The sequence below is a fragment of the Lycorma delicatula genome, chromosome 4 (assembly GCF_047948215.1).
Source record: "Lycorma delicatula isolate Av1 chromosome 4, ASM4794821v1, whole genome shotgun sequence".
Classification (NCBI taxonomy): domain Eukaryota; kingdom Metazoa; phylum Arthropoda; class Insecta; order Hemiptera; family Fulgoridae; genus Lycorma; species Lycorma delicatula.
In genome coordinates, this window is record NC_134458.1 from 48277771 (window position 1) to 48302953 (window position 25183).

Genomic DNA, 25183 nt, shown 5'->3' on the forward strand with positions numbered 1-25183 from the left:
CTGTTACCAACCTTTCTACAGCTAATCAAACATTTTTTGATAGTAAGTATTTATAAGCCATTTTCTCCACTTTTGTTTTTGCATCAGACTAAAATCAAACGTAAAATTACCTTATAGCCAATAACAGGTTCTTCTTCTACAGAAGGAGCAACATATCTCCAAACAACACGTGCAGTGGTAGGATTGACTGAATATATAAAAACAGATGATGGAGGTTTCTGCGGTGCTTTACGGAATGTTTTCTCTGAAAAAATAATAAAGCATTTTAGTAATACTCCATAAAATATTACTTTAAAATTTTCAAATATCAAAAATACATTTTGTGGATGATACGAATACATAACTAAAATCATATAAAAGAACAGCTCAGTCACTATCCAATGATGCTATTACTGATAAAAGGAGATTCCCATTTCCTTTAACAGCACTTGTTTTAATATCTCCATATGAGTGAAGTCAGAATTTAAATTTTAATTAATAACTTGGCAATTTTTGTAACATACTAAAAAATTTTTTATGTTATTAGTTGCAGTTTAAATTAATTCTGATTATATTGATTTAACAGTTTATATATACTCATATAAAAGAAACTAGAATAAATATTTCACAAAAGGATGAGAAATATAAATCATATTTATTCTTCAATAAAATTAGGATATTTCATAAGTCTGTATGAAATAAATACTCCACACAATTTGCATAATTTAGGAAGATATCAAATTTAGAATACTACAACTGAGCTAATAAGATTTATTTTACTTTAACCAACAAATGTTCTGATTTTGCTAAATAAAATAGAGGTTTCATATCTTATAAATGAAGTTTATTTATTTCTAAATTAATGCATAAAGAAATACAATGATACATCAATATAAATAAACAAAAAAATGTGAAAAAAAAAACTAGTATACCTAAGAAACGTTCACTTTCTGGTCCCTCTCCTGCTGAATTATATGCCATGACTTTAACAAAATAATAGGTATTTGGTTGCAAACCAACGATCAGTGCCCAAGGCTTCGGACTACGACTTAGATAATAAACAGCATCTTCTTCCCTGTTGTCTTTCTTCCAATACTTTAACTAAAAAAAAAAAAAATAAGTAAAAAAAACGATTTAATACATCATAAAAAAGTAATGATTATAGAATATTTAAATGTTTGAATTCAGTGTTTAAACAATATTTTTAATGAAATTTGGCAACGCAAAAAAAAAATTTATGCAATAGCTGATATTCACCACACTTCATTTTTATTAAATTTTATATTCAACATTTACTTAATAATGAAAAAAAATCTATTCATCAAATAATGTAATGTAATGTACCTATTCATACAATAATGTAATAATAATAATAATATCATTTCTGTAATAGGGTATTTTAAATTTATTATTTCAAGTGAATCTTTTTTGGAATCTCCACGCAACTCATATTTATAAGTTTTATCTTACCATACTTATGACTGTAGTCCTAAGTATGGAAATCTGATAGGTATGATTAACTTTTTGTATCAAAATGCGATTGTTTCTTATTATTTATTTTATTCTTATTAAATTTCTTTTATAGTAACTAGTACATAAGTTAGCTTTCACATTTAGTTGTTGTAGAGGTGCAATAAAAGTACAATATCTTGGTTTGAACTTGCCAGGGCAATGATAGATTCCTACTTCTGAGAATTTACAAGTAGAACCTGTCACAAAAATGTGAATCTATATAACCAAACGCTACAAGGTATAGTGGTGTACATTCCTCCTAAATAACGGGTTTGATTATGGCATTAGTAGTAGTAATTATACAAGTTGTGGGGACATTCCAAAAAAGATAACCCAATTTTTTTCATTTTATTTTCATTTAGTTTTGTCTTTAATCACATAGTATATTTGCAAAAAATCACTTTTTTATGATGCATTAACTTTTATTAATGTTACAATTATTTTTTTTTTTTTTTACTTGTAGAGGAATTTTTTATGAACACAGTATTTCTAAATAAACTACAGGACCTCTTTCACCCACTCTTTTTGTGCTCAGAGGATACCACTCCCAAACCCTTGTGGGATACTAATGAATAATATAATTAATAGTAAACATATTAGAAAATGCTGGAGTCTTTTTCAAGTAAACTTTTAAGAAATTAGTTCCACTCAAAAGTACTTATCTTTTACCTGTGAATAAACTAAACAGAAAAACAACTTTTATTTAGTTCTAAGATAAGAATAAATTCAGAGCACTAGTGTGTAAATTAATTACACTGACCCTATGTCCAATCAGTTTTCCTCTAATATTTTCTCTGGATAAGTCAATCGGTATCCAGCTAACATTCAAAGCAGTCGAGTTGAATGATCGTGCAGAAACTTGCTGAGGAGCAACTTGAGGCATATCTTCAGCACTATAAATGACCTCAGCTTTAGACTCTGGTCCAATTCCCTCCTTATTACCTGCCTAAAAAATACTAAAATTATTATCATGAGCAAGAAAGAATTAAGCATTTATATTTAAAAGACATGTTGTATTCCATACATTTATGATTTTGTCCAAATTCATCTCTTCATTGTCCACATAAAAAATTATTTCTACTCATGCTCAAACCTCAGCTAATTCTACTTCTAAAAAAAAATGTTCAGAAATATTGGATTTTTTTGAGGTATCAACCTTCCTATTAAGTAACAAAGGCCTTTCCTTTGTAATGGCAGTGCAGTTACCTCAACTAAAACTGAATGAAATCACTATAAAAGCATCTGAAATTTAAGTATATAAGCATTGTTATTCTGATAAGTGAAATCATGTAATTCCGAAGTATAAACAAAACTTAAACACAATTGAATGGTTCTACCAAGACAGGAAACTGGATATGATCATGCAGGATTTGAGGAATGTTCAATAAATACAGAGATAACTAATCAACAGTTCATTTTAAATTTAAAAAAGTGAAAAGTCTGTTATTCAACAGACTTAACAAATTACCATTTTTCAACAAAATTTGCAGTTACAATAACATTTTTCTGCCTTTTTTATTATGCCAGCAGCAAAAAAGTTCTTTGTTTTTAAGTCTGAACCAATTTTATATATCTGTTTTCAATTCTTCATTGTTGTGAAACTTGGCTATATAATGACTTAATATGGCTATTAATATGACTTCTTGAAGGCCCACACAAAGATAGGTCTGATGGAGTAAGATCTATATGTTACAACAGCATTTATTGCTGCTCATCATTATCACCCATATTCACTTTTAAATGGAAACTTGCTCATTTCCTTAACTTTAATATTATATTGATAATTTCAATGATGCAAGATTCTACAGCTGGAGCTAAAACCTCAGCTGGTCAGCTCCAAAGTTCGTTATCAGTAACACTCATTTTTAAACTGTTCCAACGAACTAATGAAAATTTTTCCCACTCAAACAAATTTTACCATATTCGTTTAACATCCTAGAGGAATGTTCAGATTTCTGAAACAAGAAATCTTATGACCGAATAGAATATAATTTTTCTTTAAGTGCATTGGAGTTGGAGTTCGACTTCGATTTCGCAAAAGGACTTTCCACTGTTAAGTGACTGATAATAAGCATATATATTATTAAAAAAAAAGGTTTCAAACCTGCTGTTTTAAATTGATACAGGAATGCCAATTTAAAATTCTGAATATAACTTACACTTCATTTAGTTTTTACTTGCCAGTAATTACATACTTACTGAAAGACCCTCATAAATCAGAATTCAAAAACACCAAAGGTGTTTTCCAATTAATAGACACAAAAAAAAATTTAAGTCAGCTAATGTTTTGAAAGTAATGATATGAGTAATATGAATTTGGCAGGGGATTTGGAATGACTAGAAAGGAAACTTGGTAACCCAGGTTCACATTATCAATCTCAGATATGATATAAAGCTAAAATGTTAAGTTTAAATAAATATATTACCTGGACTTTAACATCATATTTTGTATAATATTTATCCAGCTCGATTCGTACAACAGTGCTAGAAATGCTTCCTCCAGCATGTCTCAAATTAACACTTTGAAATTCTTTTTCATGTCCACGAAGTCGCCAATAAACAATGTAATAAACACCTGGTCCATTTTGATCCTTTCGATCCAAAGGCTAAAAAAACAATTACATAATTTGATAATCTAAAAGAACAACAGGGGGTAACATAAATAATTCAAGACTGTAATATAATTTAAAAAAATTGATTTTAATTTTAACTTTTTATTTATAATTTAAAATTTTTTAATTAAAAAAAAAAAATTAGTTTTATTTCTGTTTTAATTTAATTGGAAAAGGATTTTTTAACAATTTTAAATCTCATGTATAGTATAGTGTTTTTAATTTTAATGAGTAATTTGCAACAAATGATTTGAAAAATTATATAGAGCAACTGATGATGCGAGGTACTTGCGAAAGTGCTTTTGCTTGGATTATGGAATAAGGTAGGTGTCATCCTATTTTATTTTATTAATTCTGTACTTGGGTTGATCGGATTAATATACTTTTTTTAAAAATGTACTCTTTCCCCATACATAGAAAAATGTCTTAATTTTGAGTGGTGCTTCTCATAATACAATCTGATTTCAATCAGTTTTATAAATTCCTATCTGTTCTAACTTAGGTTAAACAAAAAAAAAAAAATAATAGATTTCTCAATGTCCACATTCCTATTATACTGGAAAATGTAAAAACGTTTTACTTTACTACCAATGAAACAGATTTTTCATCAAACAACAATGTACCCTTTATGTATCAAGTTCTATTTAAATATAATGAATATGCTATCATGGCACACTTAATCATAACACCGTTTTAAAAAATTATTTTTCTACTGTTTCCATCAACTTAAATGTACATACTATTCATATGTTAGAAAAAATAATCCTTAACTTTAATTCGTCCAAAAGAAACATTTTATCTTTCAAACTAAAACTCAGAAACTACTAACACTGTATGTTAGAAACATAAAGCTCTTATTATTCCAACATACATATTAAAGATCAAAAATTAAATGGAAGGTTGGTACAGTTTTTATAGAAAATACAATGATAAAATTTTTAATACTAAATATAAACTATGCGGAGCACAGAACAGGGAGCGAATTCAAGAATTACAGGCATAAGTATTAATTGAGAAACTAAAACAGAAAAAAATAAAGCAAAAATTGTGTGTGACATGATTAACAAGTGTAGAAAAAAAATGTCCTCAGGAAATAATAGTTTTAAATTATGGCGATAAAGCTACAGAACCAATTAGAATATAAAATATATTTAATAACAATTATCTAAAAACTCAACAAAAGTGGGTCACTAATACTATCCAATAGATGAAAATAAAAGTAATGTAAAATGTCAAAATTCTATATTTCTATAACTAGTAACTGTTGATGAAATAAATAAAATTATTGAGGCTAAAAAATAAAAATCAATTTGGGACAGTATACCTGTAAGTCATTAAATTTTGTAAAGATGAATTGATAAAACCCCTTATCTACTAAGAAAATAAACTATCATGAATATCCTGACTGCCTAAGAAAAGTGTCATTAGACCAATCTATAAAAAAGGAAATATTAAAGAAGTAAAGTTATTATTGACCTGCACTGTTTTCAATATTTAGTAAAATATTAGAAATTTTGACTGTAACTTCCATTGCTGATTATATACACATGAAGTAATGACCCAATTAGGTAAGAATAATAAAGTTTTGGGTGTTGTGATACATTTATCAAAAATCTTTGACCATGTAAGTCATGATATATTGCTTGAGAAATTATATAATTGTGGTATTAGAGGCACTGCCTTTGATTTAATATCATCCTATTTACAAACTGACAACAATGTACAGAAATACAATATAGAAGGAACATCTCAAAAAGTGAATATCAGTCAGAACGGGGATTGTGGGTAAAGGTGTTCCACAGGGAACTATTTTGTGTCTCTTGCAGTACATTCTATATACAAATAACTTGCCAGCAGCTTCAAACATGAAGAATATAATATATGTAGGTGACACATCCCTAATATTCTATAATAAAAATTTCTGTGACTTACAGATTACTTGTAACCTAAATACTGATCCGATTGAAAAATATTTTGAAAATTTAAACTCTAATCTGGCCAAGATGTACTATGTTAACTTTAAATTAAAAAAATAATCAAGAGCAGCCTGAAATTTAAATTAAAATAAATAATTGTAGTATTAATGAAACAGATGAGCATAGATTTATTGGTATTGAGTTGGACAAAAGTTAGCTTGGGATAAACATATTGAATTTTTATGTAAAAAAAATAAGTAGAAATATTTATTTACTAAAACAGTTAAATAATTTTTTTAATACTGATATTTAAAAAATGTTCTATTTTGGAACAGTATGTTCACAACCAATGGAATTGAGATTTAGGGGAGTGCTGCGTATACACATATTAAAAGATCATTTATTTTATAAAAAAAATATGCATAAGGGTAATTTTTAGTTTAAATTATTTACAATCATGTAGGAACAAATTTTCCATGAACAAAAACTATTCACATTGTATTCTTTATATATCTACAGAGTAATTCAGCACATAAAAAATAAGGGACAATGAAAAAAGTATTATAATACCAGAAAAAGAAATGGCATTCGTATGGACCAGTTTTCTCACAAATCTATGATTAGAGATCCATATATTAGTGGGCCTGTTTTATTAATTTATTACCTGTAGAACAAAAGAGTTACAAGACAGTAAATTAAAAAAGGTGTGTGTATGTGTGTGTGTGTGTGTGTATGCACACGTGCACGTGAAGGGGTGGTATTTTTATACTGTATATACTGTGAACTTTGTTAAGGTATTCTGTAAACATAATATGGTAATATCTTTATTTGCTGTAAGCCTAATAGTTCAAGAGCTGTTAAACATTTAAGGGTAGGTATTTGAAGCACTGTGAAAATTTATGTAACACTTCTTTTGTAATGTCTGAATACAAAATTGAAGACCTGGCTGAACAGTTGTGGAGCCTAATCAACCCTTGAATTTTTAACTTTACAAAATTTTATTTGCAAAAAAAATCCTTGAGGCATTCTGAAATCTTAATACCTTCAAATTTAATATTTAATTAAATTTTAAAAAAAGAGGCAGATTATTTAGTTGGGTTTAAAATTTTTCCAGGCCATTTTAAAATAGTATTTCATAAATATCAAAAAAATATAATTGAGGCATGCTGAAGTTTAGACAGAATAATATTTATACCCAGAAAAAAAAATTTTAAAAGGACAGGCCATTTTGGTGGAACTTTTTACCTGTCTGGTGATTGGGAATATACGCAAGTGAGAGTGTGTAACGCTATGGGATTGAAGTATGAGAGATAGCATATATTGGCGGCTGGCTGAGTTGAAGCATGCTGTGGTGCAATTGGCTCTCACAAGACCACATGACTTGTAGCAAACGTGCAGTAGTTAGAAAAAATTCTTATTCATAGTGAAACACGTGCAGTTATAGAAGTGCTATTTTATATATATATATATATATACGAGCATAAGTCAAAAAGTAAAGGGAAATTTTGATTTCCGTCCTAATCACGTGTATGGCAGCAATAATTGTTTTGCTATAACTCATAACCCCTACCAGCTGTTCATTGAAAGTATTGTTTCATTGTTAGCTATTTATGATTGTGTTTACAAGTCTGTTTAAAATGAGTGCTCCTTTATTTGATTTTGTATTCAGACATAAGAATTGTTACACAAATTTTCACGATGCCTCAAATACCTACCCTAAATGTTTAACAGCTCTCCTACTATAACAATGTCTAACAAAAATGTAAGATTTTTATTATGGATAATACATGAAATATGAAAATACTTACTCAAGATCACCCATTAGATTAATTAATGACAAAAATGTTAAGCATTTAGTGAATCCTTTAATAAGTTACTGACAGAATCATTTTAATGTAAGTTTTGGTTAAATACAGTTCAGCTGAATTTAACAAAAAAAATCTTAAAAATTTATAGAATTAATGGTATAACAACAATGAATGTTGTTAACCTTTTTGAACAAGAGACATATTACACAAATAAATCTGAGTATAATAGAATTCCATTTATTTATAGTTTTATAAGATCAATTAATAAAATAATAAATAAGAAAATACCAGCATATAATCAACACACACCTTCCATGTAATTGTAAGTTCACCAATTTTACCACCACCTCCACTAACTTTAGATGGAGCTATAGTCGGAATAGCTGGAGGAGTATTGTACATGGGAGACGGAGCAGAAGGAATGCCATAACCTAACATGTTGGCAGCTGATACACGAAACTCATACGTTGACCAAGGTACTAACACATTTTCAATCTGAGCCTTTTTCCTACCATTATAACGATTAACTTCAAGGGCTATCACCTCTGTAACAATAAATAAAAAATAAAATTTGATTACAATTTTTTAAAGTAAAGAACTAGTGTTCTTTTCCTGTCTTATACACTGAGGTTAAACAAAATTACATAAATATTTCATAACTTTTATACACTGCTGTTTTAAATAATCTAACGAAATTAATCTATAAGGAGACAAACATTCAAAGAATAATGTTGTTACATCTGAAATTGGCTTGATAACTTAAATGATAAATTTTCAAGTTACAAAAACATGTATCTGACCAGTGAAATTCTATTTTAAATATCAGGTTAAATATTTAAGTACTTTGTTTTATATTCAACAATAAAAAACTAGTTTTAAAAAAAATGATTTTTTCATTTCTAAATTGGCAAGGAAGAATAAAATATTCAGTTGCTATAAAATTCAATAAAGATAAATAAAACTCAAAATTAGAATATTTAATGTGGTCAGTACATGAATAAATAATGTATTGATCAGCTAAATTATATTATCATTGCAAAAAGCAGTTACAAAGAGTTTGTCTTTGTGTTGAGGATGCTACTTGTTTTAATTACTGATTTTATTAAACTGATTTAATTTTTTTTATTGAAACTACATAAGATGGTAAACTGTATACCTTACAACATGATGGTTCTATAGTTCCTGTAACTCCTCCAAGTAGCACCTTAAAAACCGAGGGGATGAAGACCAAATATAAAATAAATGATTTAAATATAAAAATATTCAATTCTAATTGTTCTGACAGTAACATTTACAAGGATATGTAATGAATTTTAAGAACTATGCTAATGAATATTAGCATTTCACACTAGTAGAAAAACATGGCCCAGATGATTATGGACTAATTAATCCTGCTAATAGATACAACTGAAATTTTGAATATATAATTTTTTACTTGAGAATAGTTTTGAAATATTTTAGCCGATTCAATTTTACAGAAAAACAAGACTTATGAAACTAATGTGAAATATTTCAATTAAATAAATATAATACTTTCTGGCAACTGATAACCATAAAAGCAACAGAATACATAATGATTGTGACATCAAAACTGAGCTACATACATATAATAAATTTTTTGAGAATTACATTTATAATGCTACTTAAAATATTGATAAAATTATTAAGGTTAATGGCAGTATTTCAGCCATTAATAAATACAAATTGTGAAACTAATTTTAATCGTCTGACAGGCACCTGCAAATGAAAGTGATGTAAGTCAGGTGTTGTTGAACATCCCGAACTCAAAATCACTTTTAAAAAGAATAGCAGTGGTATTTGATCTTTTGATTCTACTGACATCCTAAAAATTGTTTTAAAACTGTTAAATTCCCTAGTTTAATAAAACTGACTATAATAACTATCTTTTAAATTGCAGTTTTTGTGAAGAAAACAGAGTTGTACAAATATAATCCAATTAACCTTTTTTATTTATCAGAAGTTCTTATAATTAATGTATAAACAAAAGCGAGATAATTTTCTATCTTTCCCATAAAAAAGGATGGTGCACGGGTTTTGTTTGTTTGATGTATGTCTCACATTTTTATTTTAGCTGCTATTGGCACAGAAAAGACAAAGTGGTGCGCAGGGAAGCTGCACGCAGAACACAAACAATTCATTCGATTAAACGATTTATACTTCTTTATATGAAAGATTTAACTAAAATTATATTTGTATTTTGGGGATAAAAAAGGAAAACAATGGGATTAGAGCAGGGTTAAAAAATCACAACTCAAGAAACAGCTAAAAATGTTGGACTTTTGAAGCTTTTAATTGAAAAAGTTTTTATTTGTTTATGAAACAAACATATGTACATACATATATAACAATAGCAGTTATATTCCTTTTTGGGTAGTCATATAAAAGCACTAGTAACATGAATAAAATTGATCACTCGATCAATCATATGATAGGTTTGAAAAAATCTATCAGATGAATGAGTCGTTTCTGAATAACTTGCATCTCAATGCTTCATTCTGAATGATTTGGAAACCATATATCTCATATGTGAGATGCAAGTTATTCAAAAACGACTCGTTCATCTGATAGATTTTTCAAATTTATTTAACCATGTATATATATGTACATATTTATATAGCCTATGATACTCCCGGTAACGTAAGGATTCTAATGTGGGGTCATACATCTAAATCAATTCAGCCGCTGAGTTGCTATGGTGGAACAAACATACATACTTACATACACACACACACCCTAAATACATTTCACTCCTTTTTGGGCAATTGTTATAAATAAAGGAAAGGGATTATAAGTTTAATATTTAGCAGTAAAATTGTGGTACAAAGTGGACCAATGGTGGTGTGCCAGATGGCTGCACAGCTCCCTTCACTACTCTCCCCCTAGAAGCAGTCCATTGTCAATTATTTTACAGATTATTTAATTTCTAAGTGTATATTATTGTTATTTTTATTTATTATTTGTTTAATTTTATTAATAAAAGAAAGGGATTATTAGTTAATATTTAGCAGTAAAATTGTGGCGCACAGGAGACCAATGGTAGTTTGCTGGGCGGCCGCACACTGCTCCCTCATTGACTCTCTTCCTAGAAGCAGTCCGTTGTCAACTAATTTACAGATTATTCTGTTTAATTTCTAAGCATAGATTATTTTTGTTTATATATAAGAATGTTAAGTTAATGTTAAAAGCACCAAATGACGTCATTTGGAAGCAAGAGTTATATTTCCTGATATTAGATAGGAAATGCTTCTAATCAGCGGTAGATCCAGCAAGTAGAGTTTTCAATGGCTCTGGTGGTGCATCAAGTTGAGGCAATTTGATTTTTCCGCCAGCGCAACACATCCCTTTCATTTCATTATTAAACTTTAGAGCCTGGCAGTAGGTACAGACATGACTCATCTAGCCAATGACAACATGCCAACTTGAACTATAATCAACAGCTGGATTGTACCGGAACGCAAGACGATTGTATTGCAGATTCAGATCAGCTGTTCTTTAGGTTCGTGTTTCAGCTGTCCTCACCCAGTCGTGTTCAGCTGACCGTTAAAAAACCTATTTTCTCGCGGTCGCGGGTATGTGACTGATGCAAAAAATAGATAAAAACAATCTTTGATACGGGTTATATATCGTGCTAAAATTTGAGCTCAATCGGTGCAGAACATTTTGAGTTTTTGAAGCGTACACAAACGAACTTAACATTTTTATATATAAAGATAAACAAAAATAATCTATGCTTAGAAATTAAACAGAATAATCTGTAAATTAGTTGACAACGGACTGCTTCTAGGAAGAGAGTCAATGAGGGAGCAGTGTGCGGCCGCCCAGCAAACTACCATTGGTCTCCTGTGCGCCACAATTTTACTGCTAAATATTAACTAATAATCCCTTTCTTTTATTAATAAAATTAAACAAATAATAAATAAAAATAACAATAATATACACTTAGAAATTAAATAATCTGTAAAATAATTGACAATGGACTGCTTCTAGGGGGAGAGTAGTGAAGGGAGCTGTGCAGCCATCTGGCACACCACCATTGGTCCACTTTGTACCACAATTTTACTGCTAAATATTAAACTTATAATCCCTTTCCTTTATTTATAACAATTGCCCAAAAAGGAGTGAAATGTATTTAGGGTGTGTGTGTGTATGTAAGTATGTATGTTTGTTCCACCATAGCAACTCAGCGGCTGAATCGATTTAGATGTATGACCCCACATTATAATCCTTACGTTACCGGGAGTATCATAGGCTATATAAATATGTACATATATATATACATGGTTAAATAAATTTGAAAAATCTATCAGATGAACGAGTCGTTTTTGAATAACTTGCATCTCACATATGAGATATGTGGTTTCCAAATCATTCAGAATGAAGCATTGAGATGCAAGTTATTCAGAAACGACTCATTCATCTGATAGATTTTTTCAAATCTATCATATGATTGATCGAGTGATCAATTTTATTCATGTTACTAGTGCTTTTATATGACTACCCAAAAAGGAATATAACTGCTATTGTTATATATGTATGTATGTACATATGTTTGTTTCACCATAGCAGCAGGCTATATATATATATATATATATATATATATATATATATATATATATATATATATGTTTAAATAGATTTAAAAAATTAAAAAAAAATATATATATACAAAATTGCCACCCATATGCTCTTCAATTATCCTATATTAAACAGCAAGTTTTGTCAGCAATGTTTATTTTTCAGCAGTTGTTTTTTAATTTTTAATATTTATCTCTTGTAACTTAACTGTTCGGTCTTTATATACATTATATAGAAAAACGTTATTAATACCATAATAATAAAGTATGGAGAAATAACAAAGATATAAGTCAAGAAAAAATAGGAAAATCTTGCCAAATATCTTCTTTTTTTTTAAATTTGTTGTTCATAAAATGGAAAAAAATGAGTTATAAACTAACAAAATATAAACATTACAAAGGAAAATTTATAAAAAAACATTTTGTCTATTAACCTCTAAACATCAACTGCTTATTAAAACTGTAGTATAATACCATGAAATTTGTCTACTTGATTTCATATTCTCTCGCAATTTCCTTCTCTAAAATATTATTACATGTAAACTACACATTATGATTTTCTCACCAAATCATTTTAATTATTTATATCTGGTTTCATTTAAATAACATTACTACCTTCTGAAACGTTAAACCAGGTAGAGTTCCAGTTTGTACGGCCTGATATTATGTAATGTGTAACTGGTCGCCCATTTGTAGCACCATCAGTCCAGTAGATTACAGCAGATGTTTTAATTATGTCTGCCTGAACACCTCCTGAAAACAAAATCAAATTAAAAAAATATTATATTTTCTATTATTATTACGAAATTTTTAATTAAGAAAATCATTTTAATTTGTTTTATTACATTTTTATATCAATGAGAAATAAAGGGGAATGGAAATAAAATTATCTTTGGAACAATATTTTATTTTGATAATGATGAAATACAACTAAGTAACGCACAAAAGTAAAAAAAAGTATGCAAAAATGATACACATGATGTACATGCTATGTATGATAGCACGATACATATAAGAGCAAGAGAGCAAATCATAACCTTTTTTCTCTTTTGTCAAAAAGTTACAAGTATGTTTGGGATAAAACATCTTAGTATCCATCTAAGGAGTTGATTGTCACTTTCCTTTACCATCCTTTTAATTACCCTTCTTCCATTCTTTCTTGGTTAGATATAATGGACAATGTGTCAACCAACACTCCGGGTCATGCTTGCATTTTCTACTATCCAGTAATGTAGCCATTTCTTTATAAGGATTAAGTGGGGTAAAATCACTGACAGTAGGATTATCAGAAACTAAAGTTTCCTGTCCAAGAGTTGTTGACTGAGTGGCTGTGGTGCCAACTGGATAAAATTTTACTCTAGATACATAAATTCTAAATAAAAAAATTCCTTTCAGTACACTGGAAGGCAGAGGTAGATTTCACTGATGCTAAGTAGGGGGATAAAAAAGATAAATTAAGAAAAACTTCAAATCTACTAAATACAACAATGGTTGAAGGTGAAAAAAGTTTCACATGTTTAGCATATGACACAATCTTCTTACAATTCCAGCAATATTTTGGTCATCCCTTGCCATAAGGGCTGGTCACATCAAAAATTGTTTAAGACAAACGCTTTAGGTAATGTTTAGAGGACTAATGACCACTTTAAACCGATTTGATACTGTGCTATTAAGGGAGGGAGGTATGATTTTTTTTCTTCAAAACTCCATTTTTTCCATCCCCTGGGCCAGTGGTCGGTGATATCAAAAAACTTTACTTATATAAGTTTTAGGCCCTTATCCAAAGAATAGTAGGAACTTTAAATGAATTTGATATTTTGCTTAATAAGAAAGTTATAGCGATATTTTGTTTTTTAAAAAAAAACCATGTTCTGATTTTGCCCATTAACGAACTGGATCAAGATTTTGGGTCATTATATATTATGTATGAATTTGAAAATTATTGGCGCAAAATTACAGCAGTTATCGTGTCCACAAGAGAGTGAAATATATATATAAACTTTTGAACTGATGGTAGTTTTGGGGTCTGGGGGATGTGAAACATGAAGATATGTCAAAATTTTCCAGAAGTCAAATCATGATACCCATTACAATAGGTAGCTTCTTATGAAATCTACCTAATATGGAAAACAGAAATGTGGTAAAAATCAGCAATGGTTTTTTCCTTTGTTACAAAAATAGTCATATAAAATAGAACAAAATATTAATTCGGTAATTTTTTTTTTGTGAGGAGGGGTGACATGATTTGACTGTTTAATGCAAAACTTCATTCTTTTCTGTTATGTGCAAATTTTTTTAAGCTAACTAATCCACTATACCTTACTTATTTATTTGTTTCATACATTCTAATCTTTGTCTTAGTTTGCACCGTCTACCTTTTGCACTTTCTTTAAGAACCAGCCCAACCTAGAAAACTTAGTATGCCTCCCACCAAGCTAACCTGTATTGGTACCAAGATTATTGTTATACTGTTTTTCAAAATTTCTATTGTTACTGTTTACCTATTTTCCATTGTTCGTATTTTGTTTCAACAAAGACTATTTTAAAATAACATACATACATTTTTTCAGTTATTTTTAAGAATTTTTTTCTAATTCCTAGATCTGCATCAGGAACAAATAGATATTTATAAATTTTTTTTAACTTTGTTCTATTTTTCTTTTACAATACAAAACTTACAATAAGATTGAGGATATATATATTTAATTTAGTAAAATCAATTCTTCCTTTATTGTTGTCCATATGATATATACTCTGTACTAATTATATTAAACACCAAAAATAAAACTCACCAATGCACCACAGTACAGAATTTAATAATATTTCTTACCTTATTATTACTTTTTCATTTGAACATCAAAATAACTTTTGAGGATTTTTTCTCATCTGCAGTTGATAAAAAATTAGAGACTTAAAATTACAATTAAAAATTAAAATTATCACATATATAATGTAAAATATGCAGTCAAAAATTAAAATTAAACATTCTTAATACATCTTTTTTTTAATTTCCTATACATGTATAGGAATTTTTTTTTTAAATTTGATGTTATTAAAAATTTTTAATTAATATTTAATTTTAATTTTTGATTGTTTATTTTACACTATATATGTGATAATTTTGATTTTTAAATATAATTTTTTAATGTATAATCTCAAAGTTTTTAAGTTTTGATCAAGTGACAGGGAAAATCCTCAAAAGCACTATTGATGAACAAATAAAGAAGTAATAATAAGGTAAGAAATATTACTAGATTCAGTACTGTTGTGGATTGCTGAGTTTTATTTTTAGTCTTTAATATGTATATAATAATAATTATTAAGATAATAATAATTATATATTATAATATTATTTATAATATATAAATATTATTATTATCTTAATAATTATATATATATATATATATATATATATATATATATATATATATATATATATAAATATATATATATATACATAATTATTATCTTTTATTACCACATAGGATAACTTTAGTCAGTCCATTATTCAAATAACTTCGATGGGATTGTTTGGGCTTGCAGTGCTCCCAGTTCTTTTTCATACATTTCAATCTTTGTGCCCTTTCTAGTGTTGAAAATGTTTGTTGCGAGTTTTTTCTTGTGAGTGTGAAGCAAGTGTTTTTGTTCTTGATTTTCTTGTTTAATTTTATCTCATCTGTGGTGTTTGTTGGTGTAAGACCAATTTCCTTCAGATATTTGAATTGAGATTTTTTCATTTAGGTTGTTTATTACTATTTCTCAGAGGGATTTAAATTGGGTTACTACTTTGATTTTTTTACCATTTATGTTTACTTCTTTCAATCGTGTTGGTTTCTGGTACATAACTTCTATCTTTTTTTCTTTAGCTATAACACTACTCTATAGATTATGCTTAAAATAAAATTAGATCCATATCTTTGGTATAAAAAAAAACTTGTATTCATATCAGTTGGTTCTTTAGTCAAAGTGGGAAGATAACTTTTGAAAACACACACACACACACACACAGAAAAAAATTTCTCTACAATCAAGTTTTATGGTTCAGAGGAGCAAAAGATCGATGTAACGCATTTAAAAAAGTAAATTTTATAATTGCGCCACTTTCTTGCTAAGATATAAATCAAATTCAATTCACTTTATAAATCTAAAAATTACCTGGAGGTCCAGGTGGACCTTCAACAATAACATTGGTTTTAGTTGAAATACGACCCACTGCACTTTTGACAATGCATTCATAGTCACCAGCTTCAGCAAATGTAATATTATGAATTTCTAAAGTACCATCATCATTTCTCTGTAAATAAAAAACACAAGATTACAATGAAAAAACTACTTTGAAAATAAATAATTACAAATTTACATAATAAAGTTATCACTTCTCATTTAAATGGACTGGAGCTATTTATAGTACACACTACAGATTGTGAAATTTTCAAATCATATTTATTAGGTCACTAAATATTTCAACATACTATTTATTTGATTGTTAGGTTTTCAATAAAAAAGGAAAAACAGAAACATAAGAAATAAATACAGGAACCGCTTATATTGGTGAACTCATAATTAAAAAAAAGAAGAAAACAATAGAATAAGAACAATGATACCAAAATTTATACTGTAAAATCAACCAAGAATATCAAAATAAAAAAGAATACCTCCTAGATACATACTATTCGAGTATTTCTGTAGTCTGTATTAACTATACGAAGACCATTATGCGTCCAAATATAAGCTAGGTCAAGGATTTCTTCTGAAGCTGCTTGACAACGTAACACGACATCCCTTCTTACAGCTGTAATAATTCTGGGATCCATTGCTTCCACTAGACTTGGACCACCTGCAACAAAACAGAATAATTTTGGTTCAGAAATCAGTAGAACAAAATGTAATCACTAAACAAATAGAAACAACGAACATCAAATATAAACCCAATTACTCACAAACCTCAGCAATTCAGAACACAAAAAATAATACCATTAAATGGAACATCTGTTAGATTCTTTAGCTGTAAATTATACCAAGGTTTCAATTACTTATTAATCAGTAATCCTAGTTATTTTCTTTTCAATCAGCCAATTAACTATGAAGATGTTTGCAAGGGAATCCTCCTTAGTTACATATAGATAATCAGCATATCTTACAGTTCTCTAAATCAATAAATCCTATTACTTACACAAATTATCCAGCAACTAATTAGACATCGTAGAGTATACAGTGTAATTAAGATCCAGGCCTACAATTTTAGGTCATACATAGAGCAAGAAAAAATATTACTTACAATTTGATGGTTCCATAACTTCTCTAACGCCCTGGAGTTTAGGATCCTGGAATTGAAGGGTGTGTGGAGCAGAAATAAAATGCCAACATTAAAGGCCCAGTTTAATAAACAGATGCCTGTAGATAACCTTAGTTTAACAGTTCGGGTGGAGTTTCCCTACTTGAAGTTGGCATTTATATTACCTAATAAATATAGCAGGCAATTTCACATAAATTACAAAATAATCAGATATTATTCTACACTATTTATATAATAAAAGATCAGGGTTTGCTCCTTTTAGATTCATTTCTACCGAAAAAATGCCACAGGATATTGATTTTAACTACACACTTAATTCACCAATATTTACACTAAATGACACAGATGTTAAACATTAGGTAAGAATAAATTGCATTAAAATTATACAGACAAATAAAAATAATCCTCAGATAGATCACTTTTATAATGACTAAGAAAGTATATAATAAAAAAGAATACAACACATATTTAAAACTTTCAATTAGTTTCTTAATTACTTTCTCAATTGAGAGAATAGTTATATAATTTTAATCACTAATCAGTTACTTAAAGAATGGTCCTGACCATCATGATAAATAGTAACTATTTTTGAAATTTCTATTTTGTCAGCAATTTAAAAAAAAAAAAAATGGTCAAGAAATTTCAGTTACAAGTTAACCAATTTTCCACTAAAATTGCAATTTGAAAGTTTTTTCCAATCATTAATCAGCAGCAGTACTTATACATGCAGCTGCATTATTTAATAATGTAATTAACATGAACGACTATTAATAAAAACAAAAAGCTACAACATAATTACACTCTATGTAAAAACCCAAATTGACACTATCTCTTTAAGATCATTATAAATACCATAATATTCAATGAACAAACCATTCATTATTGAGTTCAATATGTATATGTGTGAAAACCTTTTGACTTGGATTTTGATTTTGGATTCAGATTGAGCATAGTTAGAGGATTACAAAAATACATGAATGGCCACAACTGGCCATTGGGTTCATATCAATATGACCACCAAAATTAGAATTTTGCAATAATTACACAATACTGGTGTAAGCTATCAAGTTGGTTCAAACGCACTAATGTAAGGTTTACTAAAATATATAAACATCAATTTTGTAAATCAAGTGTAAAACCCCAAAATGACGGAAAACTAACTATTTAATAATTGAAAAAAAGTCAAAACTGCCAAAACACAAGAAAAATAAATTATATTAACTTAGCATATGTTGCCTAAATAGAAGAATAATAACTTTGTTAAAAATGAATTATTAATTGAAAGAACAGTAATAATAATAAGAATGTTTGTTTGAGAAAGTCTTACTAGACTTTTCATTGATAACTGGTTAATATTATACACTAATTTTTTTAAACGTTTTTATACTCTACTGCTAATGTACTCAGACTGCTCAGACTTATCTGAGCACTATAATACAATATCTCTCTCACACAATCATGCTTCTCTACCATAAACATAGAAATATATTACTAAGTATGCTGTAATGTTCAAGACAAAAATTTTCATCCCTATTTCTACATCCATGTTTTTAATGACCAATTCAACTATATCTTTCAGCAAAAAATTGTATAAAACACCCTTTTCTCTGTGCAGGAGGTTCATAGCCATACTATTACTGCAACTGCTTCAAATCAAGTAAAAAATTTATTTTAGTAGAGATGAGATTATCAGTGTTAAACAGCATTCATTAAAATAAAAGTAAATTATTTAAGCGTGATACTTTAATTAATACTACACTTAAATCATTTAGAGCAATCCAGGCATTACAAAAATTTTCATAAGTAAAACAGTAAAACTTTCATTAAACAGCAGTAAACACAACACTTAATTACGTTCTGTCAAATAAACACTTTCTTAAAATAGAACATGACATTTTTAAAACATACTGTTCAGTTTATTATTTATCACGTTTTCCAAAATTATATTTTATTTATATATAGTTTACAATGTAAAAAATATAATGTAAAAACTATTGATCATGTTTAAATATAAAACTTACGTAAAACAATTAGCCTTCCTTGACTTTCATCAGATCCATATGTATTTGATGCTGTACATGTATAAAGACCATCATCATCCCTTGAAACAGGGCTAATCAAAAGATTTCCATTATCTAAAACTCTCCTTCGTCCAGTAGATCCTATGAACAATAATTTCAAAGATAAGTGATATTAATTTTTGCTAACAATAGAAATTCAGAAAATCTAGAAGATTATAACTGAAAATTAAAAAGTCGAGCAGTATTACTGTCATAAAGGGCTATTTTTTCAATTATTTTTTTCAGTCTATAGGATGATAATGCATGAAAATATATATGTTAAGATTGGTAGACCTTAGAAGCACCACTTAACATTAGAAATCACCATCATAAATTAACAATATTTGACATTAACTTCAAAATTTATTTCTCAAAAAGCAGTTAAGGCTAGTATGCATTAAAAATGCATTTCAGATTGCTGGAACTCAAAAAAATTATCTAATAATATAATATTATATATACTGAGTAAGATGGTAAATTGTCTCTCTTACAACCAGATAGCTACTCAATACCTAGAAAGCCTCTCAAGTTGCAGTAAGTATCCTTGAAATCAAACTGTATAAAGTAAGAATAAAGCTACACTGGCCCAAGCCAAATTTAATAAGTGGTTTTCCACTATCAACAAAGTTAAAAAATAAAAAATAATGGGTAGTTTCACTGAATCTATATGTATTAGACATTTTTCACAGGATACTGATTACAATTTATATATTTTTTTTATTAAAAGTTAAAATTGAATTTCTTAAATTGGTTGAAAACATTAATGACTACTCAAAAATTAATCATTAAAACTAAAAAAAAAATTAACAGTAGATCAATATAAGGTATTTCAGATTAAATTTTTTATCTATAGCAGCCACACAGTATCAAGAGGCTTCTGGTAACTGTATGTTAACTATAGCTTAATATAATTTTATTTAACTAAAATAAAGTTATCAATTAATATGGATTATATTAACTAAAAGAAAAAGAATATAGAGTAAGTAATATTATTTTTTTTTAAACTTACAGCCTCATTCTGTCACGAAAAAGTAATAAAACTTAAGATTAATGGTTATTAGAATGGATTATATAAATAAATAAAAAATACCAAGAACAGTTCCATCTTTCTTCCAAACAAATTTTGGACGTGGAGCTGCTTCAGGTCTACAATACAGCGTGACATTTCCTCCTTCTGCAGCATATGTTTCTGGTTCTAAAGGCCTCTTCTTAAATGAAGGTCTCAGAGCTGGAATAAATTGCCATACACATTAATATAATGTAAATGTCATGAACAATACATAACATGAAAATTAATTATAAGAATTTAATTAATTATAGCATTTATATAATTTATTATAAGCATTTATATTAATTATAAAATTAATTATAGCATTTTAAATGTGATATAATGAAATCTATCTCAGAAACGACAGAAGAGTATCATTATGGTTCTGCAATATTTTAACAATACATTCTGACCAGGTTCAAATTTCAATCATGCTTGGAACTTTTTACACACAAAAAATAAACTAAATATTGTATTTCCATTTACAAGCTTAACATCACTTTTTCTATGTGGTTCATAACCATACTATTACTGCAACTGCACTACTGTATACTATGTACATGTATTACTATACTACGTATGGTAAATACATAATATCATAGACATGATACTATGTATTTTTTACATAGATCATGTAAAAATTGTTACAGAATTCACCACATTTCACACAATTATTTTATCCGAAAAATTGTTTTAAGGTTTACTTTTTTTAAAAGTACCACTAATGGAAGGAATTATTTGTAAAAGTACTTGACTGTTTACATTTAATGATAAATGTTCCTTTGTGTTAATTCAGAGACTTGATTTTGATTTTTCAGACATAGTCTCTGAATAAGGGAAATTTATTATTTAATTTCATGAAATGATGGTCTTTAGGAGAGGGTAAAATGAAATACATAATTGTTTCAACATTATGTAACTCTCACTTATCCATATATTCATAAAGTAAAATAAGATTTATTACATATAACATCACACTTTACCTCTACATACTGTCTTATTGCAATTTTTTTTACGCTGCTTAAAAATGCCCAAGTTTCCTGTCCAATAATCTGTAATGGTCCAGGTCTGAAATGTTCAAATTTGCTGAGCATACCAATAAAAATAAAAATTAATATTAAAAAATTAAAATCGTGCCAAATATAATCAAAAATATTATTTAATATGTTATACAAACAATAATATATAATTGTTTGTTGTTTTTTGTTCTGTCTTATTGTTGTTGTACAACAATAAGACAATGGCACAAAAATAATGAATTTTCTAGCTACATTCAGCATTTTAAGTTACATAATCTTTACATTAATTTATAATGATTTAATGATGAAAATTAAAACTACAAAATCATTGAACTACTAGTAAGCTATCTTATTTATTCTGACTTTATTATAGATTATAAAATGATTTTATTTTGACATGATACATAGTAAAATTTTATTTTGATAAATACTCTTCATTGTGTGTCATATATTTTAATTAAAAGATACATCACAACTCATTAAGGTATTACTTACAGAGAACTCTAAGTTGTGCTGAAGAATATCTGGTTTTTAAAAGATTGTTAGCACGACATTGATACATGGCAGGATCTTTTTCAGGGTTAAGATGGCGAATAGTTAAAACGTTGTCTTGAACTGTATACCTGACTCTGTCTGCTTCTGGCAGTTCATCAATAATTAACTCCTTTCCATTACGAAACCAAACATAATTTACATCTGGTATACCAAACGCTTCACAAGTCCAAGTTAACTCACCACCATTGTCCATATGCCTGTCCATTAAAGGTATAGTAAAATTTGGTTCGGCTGGAAAATAGAAACTGTTTGTTAATACAATATAATACATAAATATAATTTAATATTAAATAAAGGAAGAACATAAAAGCAAAACTATTCTTAATATATAACTCTTCTTTTACAAATTACACAGCATGAAAATTGCAGAACTGAAAAATCACTACACGATTCATGAAGTATAGTGATTCAATTATATGTTTCCAAAATTAATTAAATAATGACAATTAAAAACTAATTAATTAAATTTTAAGACCACCTAAAGTCAAACAATAGAATGAGAGATCTTCTAACTAGAATCACCAAAAATAATCAAACACCTGATTAATCAATAATTCAATTAGTAGTACAAAATGAAACGGGCTATTGCCCATTTCATTTGGAGAAAAAACAAATCATATTTGCCAACTATAACAAATTAAATTAAGCATTATAATATAAAAATATTTAGTCTCCCCCTACAGAAATCTATCCCAGGGAAGATATTTTTTCATTGTTTCAAAATTTCATTTCCTTCTGACAAAATTTTTGACAAAGAAATAACATGATTGGATATCAGAAAATGCCAAATACCCAACCAAATTATTTCATAATTATTCTAGCGTAAAGAACACCAAAGTACACGTGAAGTTAAAACAAATTCTTTACAATAAATTAATGTTAGTTTACAGAAACCTGGAAATGTTTTGTTGTATAGCCTGATAAATTCTGAGTACAAGTATCACATTAAAACTGTAACAGCATGCTAAAAAGTAAGTATATAATACAAAAAAAATTCTACAAACTTATCTGATCAATTATCTAAAATACAGTAAGTATCTAGGAACAAAAAAATATTAAGAGCAGTAGTAATATACAACTGCAGTATAATGTAAATCAAAGTATTGAACAAAAAAAAGCAAGATCATTACTGCAGAAAATAATTATAAAACATGGCAGTGAAACATCATAGATACACTAAAAGCTACCAATAACTAATAGTTCATGTCCGAAATAAATCAATAAAACACAATCTTGTGTTTGAGTGGTGTGCAATAAGGTATTATAAAACAAAATAGATCATGATGATTACCAAGAACAAACATATATCTATAAATTGTATAATTAATATGCAAACAAATAAATGAACAAACCTTGTATACTTAGAACAACACTATTTTCAATAGCTGCTCTATCATTATACACTCTGCAAACATACTCCCCTTGATCTTCAACTTGTACATGAGGAATTAATAGAACTCTGTTATAATTTAAAGTCATCGCTCCACGAGGTAAAGGTGCACCTCTTCTTGTCCAGTTATAAGTTGGCACTGGGCTAAAAAAAAATAATTTTATTTTTATACACGACACTGAACACCTTAAACTTCTTTAATCATGTAATATTAAATAAATTATTTTAAAACTATAAAATTCCTATCAAAACATACGAGACAACTGACAGGAAATACTGATTGTAATACAACACGAATTCTTTAATAAATAATGATTTTATTGGCAAATCATGACTGTATGTTAATTTTTATTTCTGTTCCAAGTTTTGTTATGGATGAAATTATGATACTGTTATGTATAACATAAAATAAACATAAAATTTTATTAAATATGTTTACTATGTTGCAATTAATAATTACAGAGTGATTTTTTTTAGTCCTGTTACCCAATTTTAAATGTAATTTAGGAAAGGGAAATTTAGGTGGAACAAAAAAATGTATTTGTTACTTACAAAAGAGATTTAATAAAAAGCTATTACTTATATAATTGTTAAAGAATATGCTCAAAATGCCCACCCCTTGCGGTTATACACGCACGGACGCTTTTCAGCATATTAGCAGAAACCTTTTTATTAGTTGCATCGGAAATATTCATGATTAGGTCTGTAATATTGACTTTAAGTTTATCAATAGTGTGAGAATTGTTTTTGAAGGCCTCGGACTTAATATAGCCCCACAAAAAGTAGTCAGGAGATGTGAGGTCTGGGGACCTTGGAGGCCATAAGCCCTTGCTTATTATTCAATCATCAAAGAACTCTTGCAGAAAATCCACGGCTTCTCGAGACATGTGGCATGTAGCGCCGTCTTGCTGAAACCAGCAATACCGTTTTTGAGGTTCCAGGAGGGATACAAATTGGCGCACAATATTCCTGTATACTTCACCACTTACTGTCTGTTCGAAGAATATGGGTCCGACTATACGATGACAAGATATCGCACACCACACACCAATTTTTTCAGGATGCATAGATTTGCCTTGTAAAGCATTATGATTTTCAACCATCCAAATTCGACAGTTTCGACTGTTCACATAACCATCAAGATGGATCCTAGCTTCATCACTAAAGAACACTGTCTTTAAAAATTTGACTCCGTTATCATTTACGAGAGACCTAAACCAACGGCAATATTGCAATCGCTTGTTTAAATCTGGAGGCTGAAGCTCTTCGACTAATCGTATGCGATACAGATACAATTTCAATTTTTTAGCTGCTTTCTGAACACTCGAATATGATAAACCAACTTGCGTGGAAAGTTTTCGTAAACTTTTCCGTGGAGAATTGAGCAATCTTG

General features: G+C 28.3%; 1 protein-coding gene across 1 annotated transcript in view; it reads right to left on the reverse strand.

Moving 5' to 3' along the window:
- The window catches only part of Cont (Contactin), a 67435-nt gene that overhangs the window by 15135 nt on the left and 27117 nt on the right, over window positions 1-25183 (reverse strand). The window contains exons 9-20 of the mRNA XM_075362873.1: window positions 23753-23934; window positions 22341-22631; window positions 20869-21006; window positions 19740-19880; window positions 17093-17259; window positions 16578-16716; window positions 13038-13175; window positions 8137-8372; window positions 3918-4097; window positions 2252-2437; window positions 912-1080; window positions 111-244 (exon numbers count right to left, since the gene is read on the reverse strand). Of these exons, the coding sequence (XP_075218988.1) occupies window positions 111-244; window positions 912-1080; window positions 2252-2437; window positions 3918-4097; window positions 8137-8372; window positions 13038-13175; window positions 16578-16716; window positions 17093-17259; window positions 19740-19880; window positions 20869-21006; window positions 22341-22631; window positions 23753-23934 (2101 nt within the window). The remainder of the gene's footprint in view (window positions 1-110; window positions 245-911; window positions 1081-2251; window positions 2438-3917; window positions 4098-8136; window positions 8373-13037; window positions 13176-16577; window positions 16717-17092; window positions 17260-19739; window positions 19881-20868; window positions 21007-22340; window positions 22632-23752; window positions 23935-25183) is intronic.